This window comes from Amphibalanus amphitrite, unplaced genomic scaffold (genome assembly GCF_019059575.1).
Source record: "Amphibalanus amphitrite isolate SeventyFive unplaced genomic scaffold, NRLGWU_Aamphi_draft 000104F_arrow, whole genome shotgun sequence".
In the NCBI taxonomy this organism is placed as follows: Eukaryota; Metazoa; Arthropoda; class Thecostraca; order Balanomorpha; family Balanidae; genus Amphibalanus; species Amphibalanus amphitrite.
Genome location: NW_024881599.1, coordinates 264,095 through 287,417, shown reverse-complemented (window position 1 = coordinate 287,417; position 23,323 = coordinate 264,095). Strand labels below are relative to the sequence as shown.

General features: G+C 46.4%; 1 protein-coding gene across 1 annotated transcript; it reads right to left on the bottom strand.

Annotated features, from left to right (window-relative positions):
• Nucleotides 1-23: 23 nt before the first annotated feature.
• LOC122380696 (zinc finger C2HC domain-containing protein 1A-like) lies at nucleotides 24-3,980 on the bottom strand. The gene is made up of 3 exons (XM_043364082.1): nucleotides 3,921-3,980; nucleotides 2,346-2,564; nucleotides 24-1,910 (listed from the first exon to the last, which is right to left on the bottom strand). The coding sequence occupies exons 2-3, from the start codon at nucleotides 2,526-2,528 to the stop codon at nucleotides 1,590-1,592; spliced, it is 504 nt and encodes a 167-aa protein (XP_043220017.1). The 5' UTR covers nucleotides 2,529-2,564; nucleotides 3,921-3,980; the 3' UTR covers nucleotides 24-1,589.
• Between the last annotated feature and the right edge of the window lie 19,343 nt (nucleotides 3,981-23,323).

Genomic DNA, 23,323 nt, shown 5'->3' with positions numbered 1-23,323 from the left:
TTTCGATTTTGAGCACACGCGACTGGAGGGGTTTTCACCGTTTATTTTATACAAATTATCGACGCGTACGAGGAGTTAAGCTTCCGCTCAAATGCGAAACCTGCGTCCAGACAGGCCCCGTCAAGACGACAAGCATCCACAGTTCCACATACCACAGCGCTCCTGACATTGCGTCTCGCAAGTCACGTCTCTCCTTCCGATGAAGGCTACCACGGTACTACTGAAGCTGACTTGTTACAGACCAGTGAAATGCGGTCATTAATTGAAATCCCTTCACTGTTCTCACCAGTCTCTGGTCAGTGATGCGGTTTCGTGAAGTGCTATTAGATAATGAGGATGGATATTACGCGATCGCTCTAGACTTCGAAACAGCGCTTACGCCCAGAAGGAACACTTCCGCGTTTACATCCACCATAGTTCCACCTGCTGCATCATCATCATGCCACATCGCTCTCGCATAGTCTAAGGGCGCGCGCGCCACAGTTACCAACGTATCACAGAAATGGACGTTTCTGCTCAAGTAGGCTTCGTTGCTCCCGAACATCCATCCGTAATACTATATAGCAAGCATGCATCGGATGCTTTCACCGCATCTACTACGCAGCACAGCATCTTACAATGTCAGCACTCATTCAAGCGACCAGACTCCATCGCTCAGAAATTCGAGACAGCATTCAGTCAACGGTTATGGACGTCATAAATAACTTCGGATGACGCATTCAAATGTATATATTCGCTCTGTCCTCCTACCTACTTTGGTCGCGTTCGATTCAACAGTCATATATGTACATAATGACAGTAGTTTTTTACGACTGCGGGCTCCACATTTACCAACGCATCACGGTTGCTGAAACCAAAGAGAAAACGACCAGCCTTGGAGTCGCTAAGTTTGTTCTTGCATCACTGTTGAACGATGAGTTCAGTGATGTTGGCCTGATGATTGACCTCGTTGTATTACCTTGTTCTTGGGGATCATATTACGATGACCAATGAACAGATGCATTCCTCTGATGAGACCCGCTTCTTGCTTTTCATTGAAGGTTCAGGAAGTCTTACTTAGATAGCTACGTAAACGTGATTCAAACGGTCGAACGTAACCAAATAAAGTTGGAGAACTAAGCATCGCGGAGGAGATGCGTAGGAAACTTATCACAAATACAGCTGGTGCTTAGAAGCAGCTAAAACTGAATGACTTTCTATGGAGGTCGGGTATAGTGCGTGGAAGACCATAAAATGATGTGCTGCTTTCAAGCACAACGCGAGAAGCCGCCGACAGGCTCAGGCCGGTGAAGTATACGGGGAAGGGAAGGGTGGCTAAGCTGTCTGCTACACCATAATGCAGGACGCCGTGATCCCAACCGCGCTGTCGGTCTCTAAAACGACCATCCTTACCCTCTTCAGGGGATGAAGCGGACCTGTCAGGCTTTTGTGGCGAAAGACCGAGTCCCACCATCACTGCTCTTGGGTCACAAGTCGGGTATCATTTTCGCCCCGCTAGCGTCCTATTTGAAAGTCAGCTCCTCGGTGTGTGGCTGAGCCAGTCATTGGCACCCCTACCGGGGGCGCCACCGTCGACGACCCAGGACGCTCTAGCGGCGCAGCCTGGGCGCGGCCGTGACGCGGCCCGCCGGCTTCTTGGCGGCGGCGGAGGCGCGGCCGGTGCCCGGCTTGCTCTTGTTGCTGGAGATGGAGGCGCACTTGGGGATGTGCCGGTCGGCGGCCGCCTCGTTGAAGCGCCGCTCGCAGTGCGGACACTGCACGTAGTCGGAGGTGTCCATCGGCGGCGGGGGCGGCAGGTCCTCCAGCTTGCCGCCGTTGGCCAGGTGCTGCTGCGCCTTCTTGGCCGCGCGGATGTTGCGGATGAACTCCTCGTGCTGCTTGCGCCAGTCCTTCTTGGCCGGCTTCGGAGCCTGGCGATACGGAGGGTGGCAGTCAGTTGGGCACGTGACGGAGGATGTGATCGGGATTCACAGAACTGCATAAATTGTCGGGCTTCTTTTTTAGTAAACACGCAGTTGCCTTCCCTGCATATCGAAATATCGAAATAAATGCATATGTAGAAACACGGCACATAATGTTATTGGTAGAGATAAAGAATTGATCTGACAGCGACCAAATGTACCGACGATAAATGAGCTCTCATGGTCAGCAACTATTAGAGATAGCTGTGATTTTCGCTTTAAAATCAGCTTGAAATATACCAGTTACAACAAACGATACGGTTCGAAAGTTCATTGTATTATCTACAGGCATTGACACCCGGGGGCCAGCGCTACTTATCACAACGCAGGAGAGGTCTCGCACGTAGGTAGTCCTTCAGTCCCCATCCCTCCATTTAACCTCACCTCCTTCTCAGGTTTCTTGCTCTTGATCTTGCGCAGGTAGCTCTCTGACTCTGTGCCCTTGACGCGCATCTTGACCGGGTCGAACACCTTGCGCTTCTTCTTGGAGGACTTTTCGCAGATGGTCTGGTGTTTCTCGAGCCGGTCCTTGTTGAACTGGCGCTGGCAGATCGGGCACTGGGCCATGTTGGGATCCGTCGGCGGCGGACGAGGCGCCGGTGGCTGTAAAAGGGGAGAAGGGTTCGTCACTTGGACGGCAATTGACAGTGTGCTCTTCTCGTGTCATATGGCGTGTTGGCCATGACACTGACTGGATAGTCCAAGACGGGAGTGGGGCTGGTTCAGACAGACAGAATGTCAGTACGGTGCAATTTTGTGACATTGAGCTTGAGGTAAGCGCAGAAGAATGTGATTTAAAACGCATTAAAAGGCTTGCCTTTTGATTCTGATCAAATAATTCTCTTTTCAGCTAATCTGAATATTTTAAACCTCTCCCCAAAGACGTACGCTTGTGGCGTTTGGTGGCATGATTCGACAACAGTTCATAATTGGAAGCAGTTAAGAGGTCACCCATTCCGTGCTGCTTCATCATAAAAAGCCCACGACCTGCCGGGCGGGCCCCTATCGCCTGGGCGTAGCGCGAATGAGGCTGTCTACTGAGGCAATGACTCATACAACCATCCCGTGGTCCATTAACAAATTAATTCATTTATTTCTGGGCCCGCGGTAGCACAGTGACGTGCCAAATTAATGAACATCATATTTATCCCGTGCTCTCTATGATTGATGCGTCTCAACCTGTAAACCTTGAGAGCTGTGAGATGTCACCTTCAAAACATGTGATTGATGACGTTCCTTTCATAAATTTCCCGTCAGATATCTCAGATCGGCGCACCAAATCCGTCGTATTCGGGATGCGCGCTCAAGGCTATCCGCATTTCCTACGCAATGCCGGTGAACTGTCGGAACTGTGGGTGGGCTAAGTCGCCCGTCACGTCAATGTCATTGTGACTGCACAGATGGCGGCTGACTGCTGCTCCGGTGTGCCCTCTGTCCCTCCTTCTGATTTAGGGACTGCTCGTGATATCTGTGACCAAACAGGGTAGGTCTGCTGGTGCAGAGTGGCCGGTCACAGGCCAGTCGCGGTGGACCCCGCCAGTACCACCGGCCGCAGAGCTGGGCTGCCCGTCCCCGCTGTGTTGAGCAACTGTCCGCTGTGGGCGGGCTAGTCGCCGGATCGCGTCCTTACAAGGAGCCCACTCTGCGCTGTGGCCGAGCTGTGCTGGTCGCACAAGGCGGACCGTGCAGCCAAGGCTGGCGCTCGCGTGCGGAGGCCGCTGCGGCCCAGGCGAGACAAACAAGCACTGTTCTTTTTGGCCAGGTCGGTAAGAGAGTGAGGATGGGCAATCAAGCACTCCGCAGCGGTCATATGTTACCCACTCTCTTCAAAGCATCTAAGCTCGAACTGGCCGTTGCGTTTGCGTCTACTCACGAGCATCATCACAAACTATCGTTCCATACATCACACACGCAGAATCACCGAGGAAGCTATCACGACAGTCATCGTCCGTCGCTTACCCTGTTCTCCTTGGCTGGTGCTGTGGGCGGCGGTCTGGCGGGGGCGGGGGCGGCGCGGGCGGCCGGCTTGCGCGGCTCGGCGGCCGGCTCCGGGCGGCGCGCGCGGGCGGGGGCGGCTGCCGGGGCCGCCGCCGCCGCCGCCGGCTTGGCCTGAAACGGTGCCGATGTGTCATTGTGACGTCACGATCGGGCGTTACCGAGCAGCTCTATCAGGGATCACCCTGGGACCGGCGAGGAGGCGGAAGGTCAGACGGCCTTTTACGGACAGGGTGGGCGGCCCGGCCCGGTCCAAACGACCGTCGTGCCAGCCGTCCGCCGGGACCGCGAAGGAGCGATCGGACACAGACGTTTCATTAGGAGCTTGGGAGGGATGTCTTTCCAAAGTTTCCAGCGAGTACCGATCATATAGGCACGGGCGAGGTCCAAAAACGGGTCAAGTCAGTCGGCAACAATCAATCACTTAGCAAACTTATGCGAAATGACATTCGGATGATAACATGACGGTCTCAGCGAGTGCAGGTGCATACGTGGTACGCACGCACGAAAAGTACGAATAGCTGCCCGTGCCTAAAAGCAAACCAACAAAGTCAAATATTACGCATGTCGTGGTGATGCAACGAGCACAAAATAATAGAAAAGAAAATGATAAGCAAAAATGCTTAGCATTACAGTTCACATCCATTAGGTACTCACTCCTGGCCAACCCTGCACGACACGAACGTAGCATAAGCGCATATGCTCATGTCAATCACCTGACAGAATTTAACGACTTCCAGCCTTTTCAGATGTCAGTGCACAAAAAGACGATTGAAATTAAGCAGTAAGCAGATCCGCGGATCATTAGTCAATTTCCTGGTTATTAGAAAGTATGGATTTTCGCGAGTGTTTGTGTCGGTCTGTTGTCGACTGGCGCCATAGCGACGGGTATGAAGCTACATAAGCGACCGCATACCAATGAGGACTGTTGCGCCTGCTTCGGTATACAACATAGGCCACTGCCAGTTTCTGCAGGGATTGTGAAATATGCAATATGCAGGTTGCTGTGTTGAACCCACAGAGGAGTGCGGTTACGTGGCCACGGCCAGGCATTCTGTCTCGTGTCCGTGACACATCTGCGTGACACATGTGTCCGTAACACCTCTGTGGCCCCGGGCCCGTGACACATATATATGACACATATGTGACACGGGTGTCCGTGACACGGTGTCGGGCAGCGCGCGGTGCCGGGATCACCGGGACGCGTCGGCCGACACGCCAGTCGGCTATCTCAGACACAGAGCTTCACACGCAACGAGCGACACGCGCCGCACGCAGTGCACAGCCGCGGGCCGTGCCGTGTACGAGCCGTGAAATCACGGGATGTGCGGCTGACTAGACTCCCTGCTCCGCTCCACGGCGCCGGAGACGGTCCGCCAGCTGACCGTTACGGCTATTGTCCGACGTTTTGGTATGAGGCCAGGCTGAATCCAGGACGTTTCCCAGTCGAGTGAAGGTCTCTTCCTGTTTGACGATCGGAGCGATGTGGTTCGTTTTGCCGTGTGAATTAACCCGCGCCCCGTAGGGCTACCGGCGGACCCTACCACCCGTAGGGGAGGGGCCGTTTCGGCCCCCCCCTAAGATCTCGGAAAGTTACCGGCCGATTTTCAAAATTCAAACGGCGTTCGATAGCCCCACCCGGGAACTACCTTGTGACCAAATTTCATTGACCTAGGTCAAACCGATGACGTCACAGGTCAGGTCAAAGGTCAGATTTTCACCGTTCACAGGCAATTCAAGAAATGTGCTGTGAAAGCGAGTAAATTGGTAATTTATTGAAAGCCATCGATGGTACATTGTTCGTCAAACACATACTTTGCTATCTGAGGTCACTGATACCAGGTCAGGTCACAGCGAGGTCAGGTCACCGGGGTCACAATATGAATGTGTCGTGTGATACATGTTTTATGGTCCATTTTACATGACAAATGCGATTATGTGGGTTAGGCAGCCTTTGGGGCCAGCCTAGGTCACGTTTTTGTTTAGGTCAGGTCAAGGTCAGGTCAAATTAGGTCAAATTTCAAAGTTGATATTTTTGCATAAAATGGGTATCGATTCGATGCAGCTCGTCACGGGGAGTCTAAAGGTGGTCTTCGTTTTGCTCTACGAGTTCTAGAATTGCCAAAAATTGAGTTTGAAAATTTGACGTCATCATTTTTGAACAGTTTTTTCGCTATAACTTGGCCAAAAAACGAGGTATCGATCTGAAATTTGGTATGTAGATAGAAGACGGTAGGCACTATCACATATATTCCGGTTTTTTCGAAACTCAAAAAACTTTTTGGATTTTTCGGTGAATATATCCAAAAAAATGCTTTTTTAATTTTTGGGGGTCAAAACTCAAAAATTTCAAAAATTCGAGATAGCAGTTTTGTAGCCCTGTCAATTCTACACCTTTTATGTCTTGATCATTTTTCTGTATCTTCAAAGCTGTAGTCCTGACAGGTCTTCTCGCGAAGGTCTTTTTTCGGTCGAAAATGACAGAACATGACGTCACTCTGACGTCATTTGTGGCCAACCTATCATAGCCTCTGGAAAAATTTTTGGTCACAATGTGTAAAATTGATGCCCGGAGGGGTCCTGAAAGTTTCGTGGCGATATGTCCAGCCGTTTAGGAGATATCGACCGAAAAGGACAGGGAGGGGCCGTTTCGGCCCCCCCCCCTACGGGGCGCGGGTTAATTGGGATGGATGGAAGACCTTGAAATCCGGCTCATTAACAGGCCTTTTAATGGCATCAGTCGCCGTCAGCAGGTACAAGCGGTCCAGCGGATCATTCATTTTACATCTTCCCGCATCTGGTGTTTGATTCATCCGTTCGCTCAGAAGTCAGAACGGTGGGTGGTTCGACAGGCCATCTGATCAGGCGATCCGAGAATACGCCCGGTCACCCGAACACTAATTCGGACTCTTGCCTATTCGGTCTGAGCTTTTGACATCATTTTATTAGGTTAGAAAAATTATTACAAAATACAAATGTTTCAGATAAGGCCTTAGACAAGACACGTAGCTGGTCAAATGATTATTGCATCATTATTCCTGATGGACTCGATATTTCTGTCTATTCGCATATCTACTCGCTTTCAAATTTTGACGATTTCATATTTCGCAGAATCCCTTTTCCTGGAAGTCGGTCACCGTCGTCACGGCGACCGTGTCACTCCTTCCGAGTCTCCGGGCTCGATAATCGCGCTGATTTCTGTCACGCCGCCAGCACTGGTCGCGGCGTGTGACACAGTCTGTTTGACATGTAATGATGTAACGCGATGTCGCGGCGCTGTGAGTTGTCGAGTTGTCAGGGAAACCGGTAATTAGTCGGCCGACTGGCGGCTGCGAACGTCAGTCCATGGGACAACCCCCCTCCCCCCCCCCGGCACCGTGCGTGCATTTTCCGCAATTAGCAGCGTCCTCGGCTGTCGGCTGAATGAAAGAAAAGACGCTGCTAATTAGCGCAGGTTCCAAGGTAGGTACCAGACTTGGTAGCCGTGAGCTGAGGAAAGATCGCGAACGATCTTATACGTTATGAAGTGAACGTTTAGGTTAAAGCCATGAAACATACAGCTTGATTTTCATTATTCATCACATAATATTAGTGGGTGTTGCCTTGGTAATGCAATGAACATTCGAAATACCCTTTAAATACCAGAGGACTGAGGAGCCAGGGCCAGGTGACTGACTGTCTCCAAACCGTCTCCACGTGATGAATGCTCCAGAGTTTGGCTGCACTTTATCAGCTCCCAGTTGGGCGCTTTATCATTATCGATCTGCTAGGATGACCTAGGCGTCACATATTGACCCGTGGTCGGCGCCACCGGGGCCTTTTGTCGGGTGCCGAACAGAGCAGGACAAAACAAGCAGCATGCAACACTGGCTGACCTTCAGGCGTGTATCGTATTGACATAAAGTGCGCCCGTAGGCCGTACATGGCGAATAGCTCGTGAGGCATTACGCGGCATGCTGCAGACCACAATCGAACAATTGACGGCGTTAGACCAGTTGGTGGAAACCCATTGACAGTCAATTTGTCAGGATGCCCGGTGAAAATGGGGACTATGTGGCGGCTGCAATGCCTAGACAAATGATCAGAACACAGTTTTACAATGGATTTATGAGGAATGAAGCGTCATTAGGTAATGCACACATTTCAGCGCAAATGGAAACGTTTCAAATAGTCTCATAGGTAGGGTGACAGTTATTTTCTGATTTTTTGAAAAAGCATAAAGGCAGTTCATTTTATGGTTCCATATAGCATAAAAACATCACATGCAAAGTTTCATCCGGATCGGATTATATTTAACCGTGCCTCCTCGAACTTGAATGTGTACGCTTTTAATGTCCGTGAAGTTGGCGACGTCGCCAGCGACTTTTCCAGCGACGAGCACCGATTTTAGCCAAAACCTCGTCCAAGGTCAATTGGACCATGAGGATCACGAAAATCGAACCCATTCACCCATAAACCTTGACCTTCAAGGTCAAATTCAAGGTCAAAGGACGGGGAACTGAAAAAGTGCCACTAAATATTGTCCGATTTTCAAAATTTTGGCACCAAAATGTAGCGCGTGCAAAGTTCTAGCCGCACATCGAAAACCATTTTCATCAAGGTCAAACTTCAAGGTCAAATTCAAGGTCAAAGGACGGGGAACTAAAAAAGTGCCACTAAATATTGTCCGATTTTCAAAATTTTGGCACCAAAATGTAGCGCGTGCAAAGTTCTAGCCGCACATCGAAAACCATTTTCATCAAGGTCAAACTTCAAGGTCAAATTCAAGGTCAAAGGACGGGGAACTGAAAAAGTGCCACTAAATATTGTCCGATTTTCAAAATTTTGGCACCAAAATGTAGCGCGTGCAAAGTTCTAGCCGCACATCGAAAACCATTTTCATCAAGGTCAAACTTCAAGGTCAAATTCAAGGTCAAAGGACGGGGAACTGAAAAAGTGCCACTAAATATTGTCCGATTTTCAAAATTTTGGCACCAAAATGTAGCGCGTGCAAAGTTCTAGCCGCACATCCAAAACCATTTTCATCAAGGTCAAACTTCAAGGTCAAATTCAAGGTCAAAGGACGGGGAACTGAAAAAGTGCCACTAAATATTGTCCGATTTTCAAAATTTTGGCACCAAAATGTAGCGCGTGCAAAGTTCTAGCCGCACATCCAAAACCATTTTCATCAAGGTCAAACTTCAAGGTCAAATTCAAGGTCAAAGGACGGGGAACTGAAAAAGTGCCACTAAATATTGTCCGATTTTCAAAATTTTGGCACCAAAATGTAGCGCGTGCAAAGTTCTAGCCGCACATCGAAAACCATTTTCATCAAGGTCAAACGTCAAGGTCAAATTCAAGGTCAAAGGACGGGGAACCTTAAAAATGCTACGTCACCAGCGACTTTTCCAGCGACGAGCACCGATTTTAGCCAAAACCTCGTCCAAGGTCAATTGGACCATGAGGATCACGAAAATCGAACCTATTCACCCCTAAACCTTGACCTTCAAGGTCAAATTCAAGGTCAAAGGACGGGGAACTGAAAAAGTGCCACTAAATATTGTCCGATTTTCAAAATTTTGGCACCAAAATGTAGCGCGTGCAAAGTTCTAGCCGCACATCGAAACCCATTTTCATCAAGGTCAAACTTCAAGGTCAAATTCAAGGTCAAAGGACGGGGAACTGAAAAAGTGCCACTAAATATTGTCCGATTTTCAAAATTTTGGCACCAAAATGTAGCGCGTGCAAAGTTCTAGCCGCACATCGAAAACCATTTTCATCAAGGTCAAACGTCAAGGTCAAATTCAAGGTCAAAGGACGGGGAACCTTAAAAATGCTACGTCACCAGCGACTTTTCCAGCGACGAGCACCGATTTTAGCCAAAACCTCGTCCAAGGTCAATTGGACCATGAGGATCACGAAAATCGAACCCATTCACCCATAAACCTTGACCTTCAAGGTCAAATTCAAGGTCAAAGGACGGGGAACTGAAAAAGTGCCACTAAATATTGTCCGATTTTCAAAATTTTGGCACCAAAATGTAGCGCGTGCAAAGTTCTAGCCGCACATCGAAAACCATTTTCATCAAGGTCAAACTTCAAGGTCAAATTCAAGGTCAAAGGACGGGGAACTGAAAAAGTGCCACTAAATATTGTCCGATTTTCAAAATTTTGGCACCAAAATGTAGCGCGTGCAAAGTTCTAGCCGCACATCGAAAACCATTTTCATCAAGGTCAAACTTCAAGGTCAAATTCAAGGTCAAAGGACGGGGAACTGAAAAAGTGCCACTAAATATTGTCCGATTTTCAAAATTTTGGCACCAAAATGTAGCGCGTGCAAAGTTCTAGCTGCACATCGAAAACCATTTTCATCAAGGTCAAACTTCAAGGTCAAATTCAAGGTCAAAGGACGGGGAACTGAAAAAGTGCCACTAAATATTGTCCGATTTTCAAAATTTTGGCACCAAAATGTAGCGCGTGCAAAGTTCTAGCCGCACATCCAAAACCATTTTCATCAAGGTCAAACTTCAAGGTCAAATTCAAGGTCAAAGGACGGGGAACTGAAAAAGTGCCACTAAATATTGTCCGATTTTCAAAATTTTGGCACCAAAATGTAGCGCGTGCAAAGTTCTAGCCGCACATCGAAAACCATTTTCATCAAGGTCAAACTTCAAGGTCAAATTCAAGGTCAAAGGACGGAACAGAGGAACCCTTGAGGCACTTTTGACGCAAACTTTCCTTTAAGGGCCGATTAAGGGGTAAGGGGTAAGATGCACACATCTGGAACCCAAGGCTGCGGCTAGATATTGACCCGAGGAATCGATTGCCGCCCTTATTTTGGCGATCAGACGAACCCTTGAGGCACTTTTGACGCAAACTTTCCTTTAAGGGCCGATTAAGGGGTAAGGGGTAAGATGCACACGTCTGGAACCCGAGGCTGCGGCTAGATATTGATTCGAAGAATCGAGTGCGACCCTTATTTTTGCGATCAGGTGAACCCTTGAGGCACTTTTGACGCGCCCCTTCCTTTAAGGGCCGATTAAGGGGTAAGAGGTAAGATGCACACATCTAGAACCCCAGGCTGCGGCTAGATATTGACCCGAGGGATCGATTGCCGCCCTTATTTTGGCGATGAGACGAATCCTTGAGGCACTTTTGACGCGCCCCTTCCTTTAAGGGCCGATTAAGGGGTAAGATGCACACATCTGGAACCCAAGGCTGCGGCTAGATGTTGACCCGAGGAATCGATTGCCGCCCTTATTTTGGCGATCAGACGAACCCTTGAGGCACTTTTGACGCAAACTTTCCTTTAAGGGCCGATTAAGGGGTAAGGGGTAAGATGCACACATCTGGAACCCGAGGTTGCGGCCAGATATTGACCCGAGGAATCGATTGCCGCCCTTATTTTGGTGATCAGGCGAACCCTTGAGGCACTTTCGACGCGCCCCTTCCTTTAAGGGCCGATTAAGGGGTAAGGGGTACGATGCACACATCTGGAACCCCACGCTGCGGCTAGATATTGACCCGAGGAATCGATTGCCGCCCTTATTTTGGCGATCAAACGAACCCTTGAGGCACTTTTGACACGCACTTTCCTTTAAGGGCCGATTAAGGGATGAAGGTGGGGAGCTAGGGCAAAATAAATGTCATATTCGTGCTCCCCGTCCCCTAAATGACCTTAAGCGTGTTTTTGAAGCGATTCTGAATCCGACGCTGTATATTTGTATTCGTTGCTGTTGCTGACGCTAATTTCACGGACATGACACGTTCGAAACTTTCATATTCCAATGACGTCATTTTATTCAGCAATGCTTCCATACCCATGTCCATAAACTTACAATACACCTACCTTGACTGTTTACACCACCGAAGCCGACTCGGTCATCTCTGTGACGCCTGCGCTAGTTACCTGAGGTGCCCAGTTGGACGATTAGATGGGACCCAGGACGCCCAAAACATTGGGAAACCTGACTGGGAGACCAATTCTCGAAAATCTCGAAAATGAGCGGTCTATCACCAATCACCATCGATCACGTCCAGTCTTCCCGCGCGACGCAAAAATACTGCGCGTTGCCACCAGCGGGTCCGTATCAAAGCGTCCAAAACCGCAGCACCCAAAGTACGCAACATCCAAAACCGCAGCGTCCAAAGTACGCAGCGTCCAAAATACGTCCAAAATCGGGTTTATAGGGGGCATTCACAAAGTCCAAAACCGAAGCATCAAAAACCGCAACGTCCAAAATCGTATCATCCAAAAAAACGCAACATCCAAGGAAGCAACATCCAAAGAACGTAACCTCCAAAACCACAACGTCCACGACCACGACATCCAAGGCACGCAACATCCAAAACCAACTTAACCTAACCTAATCTAACCTAACCTAACTTACTGATTTTTGCCTATCCCTAACCTGACCTAACCTTACCTAACCTAACTTAACCTACTGATTTTTGCCTACCGGGGACAAGGGAACATAACCTAACCTAACCTAACCAAACCTAACCTACTGATTATGCCTACCGGGGATAAGGAAACCTAATCTAACCTAACCTAGCCTAACCTAAAAAAATCGGACAATATTAAATGGCACTTTTTCAGTTCCCCGTCCTTTGACCTTGAATTTGACCTTGAAAATTGACCTTGATGAAAATGGTTTTCGATGAGCGGCTAGAACTTTGCACGCGCTACATTTTGGTGCCAAAATTGTGAAGATCGGACAATATTTAGTGGCACTTTTTCAGTTCCCCGTCCTTTGACCTTGAATTTGACCTTGAAGTTTGACCTTGATGAAAATGGTTTTCGATATGCGGCTAGAAATTTGCACGCGCTACATTTTGGTGCCAAAATTTTGAAAATCGGACAATATTTAGTGGCACTTTTTCAGTTCCCCGTCCTTTGACCTTGAATTTGACCTTGAAGGTCAAGGTTTAGGGGTGAATGGTTTCGATTTTCGTGATCCTCATGGTCCAATTGACCTTGGACGAGGTTTTGGCTAAAATCGGTGCTCGTCGCTGGAAAAGTCGCTGGTGACGTAGCATTTTTAAGGTTCCCCGTCCTTTGACCTTGAATTTGACCTTGAAGTTTGACCTTGATGAAAATAGTTTTCGATGTGCGGCTAGAACTTTGCACGCGCTACATTTTGGTGCCAAAATTTTGAAAATCGGACAATATTTAGTGGCACTTTTTCAGTTCCCCGTCCTTTGACCTTGAATTTGACCTTGAAGTTTGACCTTGATGAAAATGGTTTTCGATGTGCGGCTAGAACTTTGCACGCGCTACATTTTGGTGCCAAAATTTTGAAAATCGGACAATATTTAGTGGCACTTTTTCAGTTCCCCGTCCTTTGACCTTGAATTTGACCTTGAAGTTTGACCTTGATGAAAATGGTTTTCGATGTGCGGCTAGAACTTTGCACGCGCTACATTTTGGTGCCAAAATTTTGAAAATCAGACAATATTTAGTGGCACTTTTTCAGTTCCCCGTCCTTTGACCTTGAATTTGACCTTGAAGGTCAAGGTTTAGGGGTGAATAGGTTCGATTTTCGTGATCCTCATGGTCCAATTGACCTTGGACGAGGTTTTGGCTAAAATCGGTGCTCGTCGCTGGAAAAGTCGCTGGTGACGTAGCATTTTTAAGGTTCCCCGTCCTTTGACCTTGAATTTGACCTTGACGTTTGACCTTGATGAAAATGGTTTTCGATGTGCGGCTAGAACTTTGCACGCGCTACATTTTGGTGCCAAAATTTTGAAAATCGGACAATATTTAGTGGCACTTTTTCAGTTCCCCGTCCTTTGACCTTGAATTTGACCTTGAAGTTTGACCTTGATGAAAATGGTTTTCGATGTGCGGCTAGAACTTTGCACGCGCTACATTTTGGTGCCAAAATCTTGAAAATCGGACAATATTTAGTGGCACTTTTTCAGTTCCCCGTCCTTTGACCTTGAATTTGACCTTGAAGTTTGACCTTGATGAAAATGGTTTTCGATGTGCGGCTAGAACTTTGCACGCGCTACATTTTGGTGCCAAAATTTTGAAAATCGGACAATATTTAGTGGCACTTTTTTAGTTCCCCGTCCTTTGACCTTGAATTTGACCTTGAAGTTTGACCTTGATGAAAATGGTTTTCGATGTGCGGCTAGAACTTTGCACGCGCTACATTTTGGTGCCAAAATTTTGAAAATCGGACAATATTTAGTGGCACTTTTTCAGTTCCCCGTCCTTTGACCTTGAATTTGACCTTGAAGTTTGACCTTGATGAAAATGGTTTTCGATGTGCGGCTAGAACTTTGCACGCGCTACATTTTGGTGCCAAAATTTTGAAAATCGGACAATATTTAGTGGCACTTTTTCAGTTCCCCGTCCTTTGACCTTGAATTTGACCTTAAAGTTTGACCTTGATGAAAATGGTTTTCGATGTGCGGCTAGAACTTTGCACGCGCTACATTTTGGTGCCAAAATTTTGAAAATCGGACAATATTTAGTGGCACTTTTTCAGTTCCCCGTCCTTTGACCTTGAATTTGACCTTGAAGTTTGACCTTGATGAAAATGGTTTTGGATGTGCGGCTAGAACTTTGCACGCGCTACATTTTGGTGCCAAAATTTTGAAAATCGGACAATATTTAGTGGCACTTTTTCAGTTCCCCGTCCTTTGACCTTGAATTTGACCTTGAAGTTTGACCTTGATGAAAATGGTTTTCGATGTGCGGCTAGAACTTTGCACGCGCTACATTTTGGTGCCAAAATTTTGAAAATCGGACAATATTTAGTGGCACTTTTTCAGTTCCCCGTCCTTTGACCTTGAATTTGACCTTGAAGTTTGACCTTGATGAAAATGGTTTTCGATGTGCGGCTAGAACTTTGCACGCGCTACATTTTGGTGCCAAAATTTTGAAAATCGGACAATATTTAGTGGCACTTTTTCAGTTCCCCGTCCTTTGACCTTGAATTTGACCTTGAAGTTTGACCTTGATGAAAATGGTTTTCGATGTGCGGCTAGAACTTTGCACGCGCTACATTTTGGTGCCAAAATTTTGAAAATCGGACAATATTTAGTGGCACTTTTTCAGTTCCCCGTCCTTTGACCTTGAATTTGACCTTGAAGTTTGACCTTGATGAAAATGGTTTTGGATGTGCGGCTAGAACTTTGCACGCGCTACATTTTGGTGCCAAAATTTTGCAAATCGGACAATATTTAGTGGCACTTTTTCAGTTCCCCGTCCTTTGACCTTGAATTTGACCTTGAAGTTTGACCTTGATGAAAATGGTTTTGGATGTGCGGCTAGAACTTTGCACGCGCTACATTTTGGTGCCAAAATTTTGAAAATCGGACAATATTTAGTGGCACTTTTTCAGTTCCCCGTCCTTTGACCTTGAATTTGACCTTGAAGTTTGACCTTGATGAAAATGGTTTTCGATGTGCGGCTAGAACTTTGCACGCGCTACATTTTGGTGCCAAAATTTTGAAAATCGGTTAATATTTAGTGGCACTTTTTCAGTTCCCCGTCCTTTGACCTTGAATTTGACCTTGAAGTTTGACCTTGATGAAAATGGTTTTCGATGTGCGGCTAGAACTTTGCACGCGCTACATTTTGGTGCCAAAATTTTGAAAATCGGACAATATTTAGTGGCACTTTTTTAGTTCCCCGTCCTTTGACCTTGAATTTGACCTTGAAGTTTGACCTTGATGAAAATGGTTTTCGATGTGCGGCTAGAACTTTGCACGCGCTACATTTTGGTGCCAAAATTTTGAAAATCGGACAATATTTAGTGGCACTTTTTCAGTTCCCCGTCCTTTGACCTTGAATTTGACCTTGAAGTTTGACCTTGATGAAAATGGTTTTCGATGTGCGGCTAGAACTTTGCACGCGCTACATTTTGGTGCCAAAATTTTGAAAATCGGACAATATTTAGTGGCACTTTTTCAGTTCCCCGTCCTTTGACCTTGAATTTGACCTTGAAGTTTGACCTTGATGAAAATGGTTTTGGATGTGCGGCTAGAACTTTGCACGCGCTACATTTTGGTGCCAAAATTTTGAAAATCGGACAATATTTAGTGGCACTTTTTCAGTTCCCCGTCCTTTGACCTTGAATTTGACCTTGAAGTTTGACCTTGATGAAAATGGTTTTCGATGTGCGGCTAGAACTTTGCACGCGCTACATTTTGGTGCCAAAATTTTGAAAATCGGACAATATTTAGTGGCACTTTTTCAGTTCCCCGTCCTTTGACCTTGAATTTGACCTTGAAGTTTGACCTTGATGAAAATGGTTTTCGATGTGCGGCTAGAACTTTGCACGCGCTACATTTTGGTGCCAAAATTTTGAAAATCGGACAATATTTAGTGGCACTTTTTCAGTTCCCCGTCCTTTGACCTTGAATTTGACCTTGAAGTTTGACCTTGATGAAAATTGTTTTCGATGTGCGGCTAGAACTTTGCACGCGCTACATTTTGGTGCCAAAATTTTGAAAATCGGACAATATTTAGTGGCACTTTTTCAGTTCCCCGTCCTTTGACCTTGAATTTGACCTTGAAGGTCAAGGTTTATGGGTGAATGGGTTCGATTTTCGTGATCCTCATGGTCCAATTGACCTTGGACGAGGTTTTGGCTAAAATCGGTGCTCGTCGCTGGAAAAGTCGCTGGTGACGTAGCATTTTTAAGGTTCCCCGTCCTTTGACCTTGAATTTGACCTTGACGTTTGACCTTGATGAAAATGGTTTTCGATGTGCGGCTAGAACTTTGCACGCGCTACATTTTGGTGCCAAAATTTTGAAAATCGGACAATATTTAGTGGCACTTTTTCAGTTGCCCGTCCTTTGACCTTGAATTTGACCTTGAAGTTTGACCTTGATGAAAATGGTTTTGGATGTGCGGCTAGAACTTTGCACGAGCTACATTTTGGTGCCAAAATTTTGAAAATCGGACAATATTTAGTGGCACTTTTTCAGTTCCCCGTCCTTTGACCTTGAATTTGACCTTGAAGGTCAAGGTTTAGGGGTGAATAGGTTCGATTTTCGTGATCCTCATGGTCCAATTGACCTTGGACGAGGTTTTGGCTAAAATCGGTGCTCGTCGCTGGAAAAGTTGCTGGTGACGTAGCATTTTTAAGGTTCCCCGTCCTTTGACCTTGAATTTGACCTTGACGTTTGACCTTGATGAAAATGGTTTTCGATGTGCGGCTAGAACTTTGCACGCGCTACATTTTGGTGCCAAAATTTTGAAAATCGGACAATATTTAGTGGCACTTTTTCAGTTCCCCGTCCTTTGACCTTGAATTTGACCTTGAAGTTTGACCTTGATGAAAATGGTTTTGGATGTGCGGCTAGAACTTTGCACGCGCTACATTTTGGTGCCAAAATTTTGAAAATCGGACAATATTTAGTGGCACTTTTTCAGTTCCCCGTCCTTTGACCTTGAATTTGACCTTGAAGTTTGACCTTGATGAAAATGGTTTTGGATGTGCGGCTAGAACTTTGCACGCGCTACATTTTGGTGCCAAAATTTTGAAAATCGGACAATATTTAGTGGCACTTTTTCAGTTCCCCGTCCTTTGACCTTGAATTTGACCTTGAAGTTTGACCTTGATGAAAATGGTTTTCGATGTGCGGCTAGAACTTTGCACGCGCTACATTTTGGTGCCAAAATTTTGAAAATCGGACAATATTTAGTGGCACTTTTTCAGTTCCCCGTCCTTTGACCTTGAATTTGACCTTGAAGTTTGACCTTGATGAAAATGGTTTTCGATGTGCGGCTAGAACTTTGCACGCGCTACATTTTGGTGCCAAAATTTTGAAAATCGGACAATATTTAGTGGCACTTTTTTAGTTCCCCGTCCTTTGACCTTGAATTTGACCTTGAAGTTTGACCTTGATGAAAATGGTTTTCGATGTGCGGCTAGAACTTTGCACGCGCTACATTTTGGTGCCAAAATTTTGAAAATCGGACAATATTTAGTGGCACTTTTTCAGTTCCCCGTCCTTTGACCTTGAATTTGACCTTGAAGTTTGACCTTGATGAAAATGGTTTTCGATGTGCGGCTAGAACTTTGCACGCGCTACATTTTGGTGCCAAAATTTTGAAAATCGGACAATATTTAGTGGCACTTTTTCAGTTCCCCGTCCTTTGACCTTGAATTTGACCTTGAAGTTTGACCTTGATGAAAATGGTTTTGGATGTGCGGCTAGAACTTTGCACGCGCTACATTTTGGTGCCAAAATTTTGAAAATCGGACAATATTTAGTGGCACTTTTTCAGTTCCCCGTCCTTTGACCTTGAATTTGACCTTGAAGTTTGACCTTGATGAAAATGGTTTTCGATGTGCGGCTAGAACTTTGCACGCGCTACATTTTGGTGCCAAAATTTTGAAAATCGGACAATATTTAGTGGCACTTTTTCAGTTCCCCGTCCTTTGACCTTGAATTTGACCTTGAAGTTTGACCTTGATGAAAATGGTTTTCGATGTGCGGCTAGAACTTTGCACGCGCTACATTTTGGTGCCAAAATTTTGAAAATCGGACAATATTTAGTGGCACTTTTTTAGTTCCCCGTCCTTTGACCTTGAATTTGACCTTGAAGTTTGACCTTGATGAAAATGGTTTTCGATGTGCGGCTAGAACTTTGCACGCGCTACATTTTGGTGCCAAAATTTTGAAAATCGGACAATATTTAGTGGCACTTTTTCAGTTCCCCGTCCTTTGACCTTGAATTTGACCTTGAAGTTTGACCTTGATGAAAATGGTTTTCGATGTGCGGCTAGAACTTTGCACGCGCTACATTTTGGTGCCAAAATTTTGAAAATCGGACAATATTTAGTGGCACTTTTTCAGTTCCCCGTCCTTTGACCTTGAATTTGACCTTGAAGTTTGACCTTGATGAAAATGGTTTTGGATGTGCGGCTAGAACTTTGCACGCGCTACATTTTGGTGCCAAAATTTTGAAAATCGGACAATATTTAGTGGCACTTTTTCAGTTCCCCGTCCTTTGACCTTGAATTTGACCTTGAAGTTTGACCTTGATGAAAATGGTTTTCGATGTGCGGCTAGAACTTTGCACGCGCTACATTTTGGTGCCAAAATTTTGAAAATCGGACAATATTTAGTGGCACTTTTTCAGTTCCCCTTCCTTTGACCTTGAATTTGACCTTGAAGTTTGACCTTGATGAAAATGGTTTTCGATGTGCGGCTAGAACTTTGCACGCGCTACATTTTGGTGCCAAAATTTTGAAAATCGGACAATATTTAGTGGCACTTTTTCAGTTCCCCGTCCTTTGACCTTGAATTTGACCTTGAAGTTTGACCTTGATGAAAATGGTTTTCGATGTGCGGCTAGAACTTTGCACGCGCTACATTTTGGTGCCAAAATTTTGAAAATCGGACAATATTTAGTGGCACTTTTTCAGTTCCCCGTCCTTTGACCTTGAATTTGACCTTGAAGGTCAAGGTTTATGGGTGAATGGGTTCGATTTTCGTGATCCTCATGGTCCAATTGACCTTGGACGAGGTTTTGGCTAAAATCGGTGCTCGTCGCTGGAAAAGTCGCTGGTGACGTAGCATTTTTAAGGTTCCCCGTCCTTTGACCTTGAATTTGACCTTGACGTTTGACCTTGATGAAAATGGTTTTCGATGTGCGGCTAGAACTTTGCACGCGCTACATTTTGGTGCCAAAATTTTGAAAATCGGACAATATTTAGTGGCACTTTTTCAGTTCCCCGTCCTTTGACCTTGAATTTGACCTTGAAGTTTGACCTTGATGAAAATGGTTTTCGATGTGCGGCTAGAACTTTGCACGCGCTACATTTTGGTGCCAAAATCTTGAAAATCGGACAATATTTAGTGGCACTTTTTCAGTTCCCCGTCCTTTGACCTTGAATTTGACCTTGAAGGTCAAGGTTTAGGGGTGAATAGGTTCGATTTTCGTGATCCTCATGGTCCAATTGACCTTGGACGAGGTTTTGGCTAAAATCGGTGCTCGTCGCTGGAAAAGTCGCTGGTGACGTAGCATTTTTAAGGTTCCCCGTCCTTTGACCTTGAATTTGACCTTGACGTTTGACCTTGATGAAAATGGTTTTCGATGTGCGGCTAGAACTTTGCACGCGCTACATTTTGGTGCCAAAATTTTGAAAATCGGACAATATTTAGTGGCACTTTTTCAGTTCCCCGTCCTTTGACCTTGAATTTGACCTTGAAGTTTGACCTTGATGAAAATGGTTTTGGATGTGCGGCTAGAACTTTGCACGCGCTACATTTTGGTGCCAAAATTTTGAAAATCGGACAATATTTAGTGGCACTTTTTCAGTTCCCCGTCCTTTGACCTTGAATTTGACCTTGAAGTTTGACCTTGATGAAAATGGTTTTGGATGTGCGGCTAGAACTTTGCACGCGCTACATTTTGGTGCCAAAATTTTGAAAATCGGACAATATTTAGTGGCACTTTTTCAGTTCCCCGTCCTTTGACCTTGAATTTGACCTTGAAGTTTGACCTTGATGAAAATGGTTTTCGATGTGCGGCTAGAACTTTGCACGCGCTACATTTTGGTGCCAAAATTTTGAAAATCGGACAATATTTAGTGGCACTTTTTCAGTTCCCCTTCCTTTGACCTTGAATTTGACCTTGAAGTTTGACCTTGATGAAAATGGTTTTGGATGTGCGGCTAGAACTTTGCACGCGCTACATTTTGGTGCCAAAATTTTGAAAATCGGACAATATTTAGTGGCACTTTTTCAGTTCCCCGTCCTTTGACCTTGAATTTGACCTTGAAGTTTGACCTTGATGAAAATGGTTTTGGATGTGCGGCTAGAACTTTGCACGCGCTACATTTTGGTCCCAAAATTTTGAAAATCGGACAATATTTAGTGGCACTTTTTCAGTTCCCCGTCCTTTGACCTTGAATTTGACCTTGAAGTTTGACCTTGATGAAAATGGTTTTCGATGTGCGGCTAGAACTTTGCACGCGCTACATTTTGGTGCCAAAATTTTGAAAATCGGACAATATTTAGTGGCACTTTTTCAGTTCCCCTTCCTTTGACCTTGAATTTGACCTTGAAGTTTGACCTTGATGAAAATGGTTTTCGATGTGCGGCTAGAACTTTGCACGCGCTACATTTTGGTGCCAAAATTTTGAAAATCGGACAATATTTAGTGGCACTTTTTTAGTTCCCCGTCCTTTGACCTTGAATTTGACCTTGAAGTTTGACCTTGATGAAAATGGTTTTCGATGTGCGGCTAGAACTTTGCACGCGCTACATTTTGGTGCCAAAATTTTGAAAATCGGACAATATTTAGTGGCACTTTTTCAGTTCCCCGTCCTTTGACCTTGAATTTGACCTTGAAGGTCAAGGTTTATGGGTGAATGGGTTCGATTTTCGTGATCCTCATGGTCCAATTGACCTTGGACGAGGTTTTGGCTAAAATCGGTGCTCGTCGCTGGAAAAGTCGCTGGCGACGTCGCCAACTTCACGGACATACGCTTTTAGCCATTGGGCCAGCAGTGTAGACCTTTCTGGTATGTAAACCATAAGCAGTGTTTCTCAGCTATTCATAACGATGCAATCATAAAACCAAAGACTGTGGTACACAAAAACTAGTGATGTATTGTAAAACGATTTAAAAAAAACTGAGATAAGACTCAATGCGTCTTGTGGCAGTTGGCAATCTTGGACCTCCTGAAAAATCTGAGCATTTGCGTCGAATGCTATCGCGCATTACTGCAGATGCCGGGTGACGGTGCCTTTGCTAACGTTTGGAAACCTTCCACGGGGTGCCTCCAACACCTGCAGGATGTACTGCCTCTGGTCCTCATCCTTGGTGAGGGTCAAATTGTACGCCTCCTTCAGAGCGACGCCACGCTTGGCGAAGTCGTTCACCACCGTGATGCCGTTGGCCTTCCCCGCTGCGGCGACATAGCGGGGGTCGTCATGCCACTCAGCAGGGTCGGTCTCGAGGAAGCCGTCGTCAATTCCAAGAGTGACGAAGAACGTCCGCGACGATGTGGTCACGAAGTCTGCGCGGGTGTTCTGCGTCAGGTCTGCGCTGAGATCAACGACGGCCCGCTTGGTCCTCCGAGCCTTCGTTCGAGGCGAGGGCCTCAACCATGGCCCGCTTTCCATGCAGTGGTAGGTAGGCTCTCGTCAAAGAACGCCAACGGGACTAGGCACTCACTCAGATACCACAAGTGACGTCGGGCGAAGCCGCTGAGGAGTGTCTTTGCGAGGGACTTGTCCTTGTACCAGGCCAACGTCTTCAGAAGGGAGAGGTCGTTCTTAGGGGGGGGGGAGTTTCGTCAGAAGAGAGAGGTCGTTCTTGGTCGTTGATTCGTCAAGTTTGCCGTGTCGGTCTACATTCCCGCGTGGTACACCGCACCAAGCCCAACATCGGCCCCTAAAAACGACCTCTCCCTTCTGAAGACGTTGGCCAGGTACGAGGACAAGTCCCTCGCCAAGACGCTCCTCAGCGGCTTCGCCCGTCACTTGTGGTGTCTGAGTGACGGCCTCGTCCCGTTGGCGTTCTTTGACGAGAGCCTACCACTGCATGGAAAGTGGGCCATTGTTGAGGCCCTCGCCTCGAACGAGGGCTCTTAGGACTTTTACCAAGCGGGCCGTCGTTGATCTCAGCGCAAACCTGACGCAGAAGACCCTCGCAAACTTCGTGACCACATCGTCGCGGACGTTCTTCGTCACTCTTGGAATTGACGACGGCTTCCTCGAGCCCGACCCTGCCGAGTGGCGTGACGACCCCCGCTATGTCGCCGCAGCGGGGAAGGTCAACGGCATCACGGTGGTGAACGACTTCGCCGAGCGTGGCGTCGCTCTGATGGAGGCGTACAATTTGACCCTCACCAAGGATGAGGACCAGAGGCAGTACAACCTGCAGGCGGTGGAGGCACACCATGGAAAGTTTCCGAACGTTAATAATGGCACCGTCACCCGGAATCTGCAGTAATGAGCGATAGCATTCGACGCAGATGCTCAGACTCGTCAGGACTCAGGAGGTCCAAGTTTGCTAACTGCCATAAGACGCATTGAGTCTTATCTCAGTTTTTTATCGTTTTACAATACATCACTAGTTTTCGTGTACCACAGTCTTTTGTTTTATGATGCATCGTTCTGAATAGCTGAGAAACACTGCTTACGGTTTACATACCAGAAAGGTCTACACTGCTGGCCCAATGGCTAAAAGCGTACACATTCAAGTTCGAGGAGGCACGGCTAAATATAATCCGATCCGGATGAAACTTTGCATGTGATGTTTTTATGCTATATGGAGCCATAAAATGAACTGCCTTTTTGCTTTTTAAAAAAATCAGAAAATAACTGTCACCCTACTCATAGGCTTTCATTTTATTTGGCCCTATTCGACTCTTTCGTGCAGCCAAAAGCATGATTATTTCTGGAAT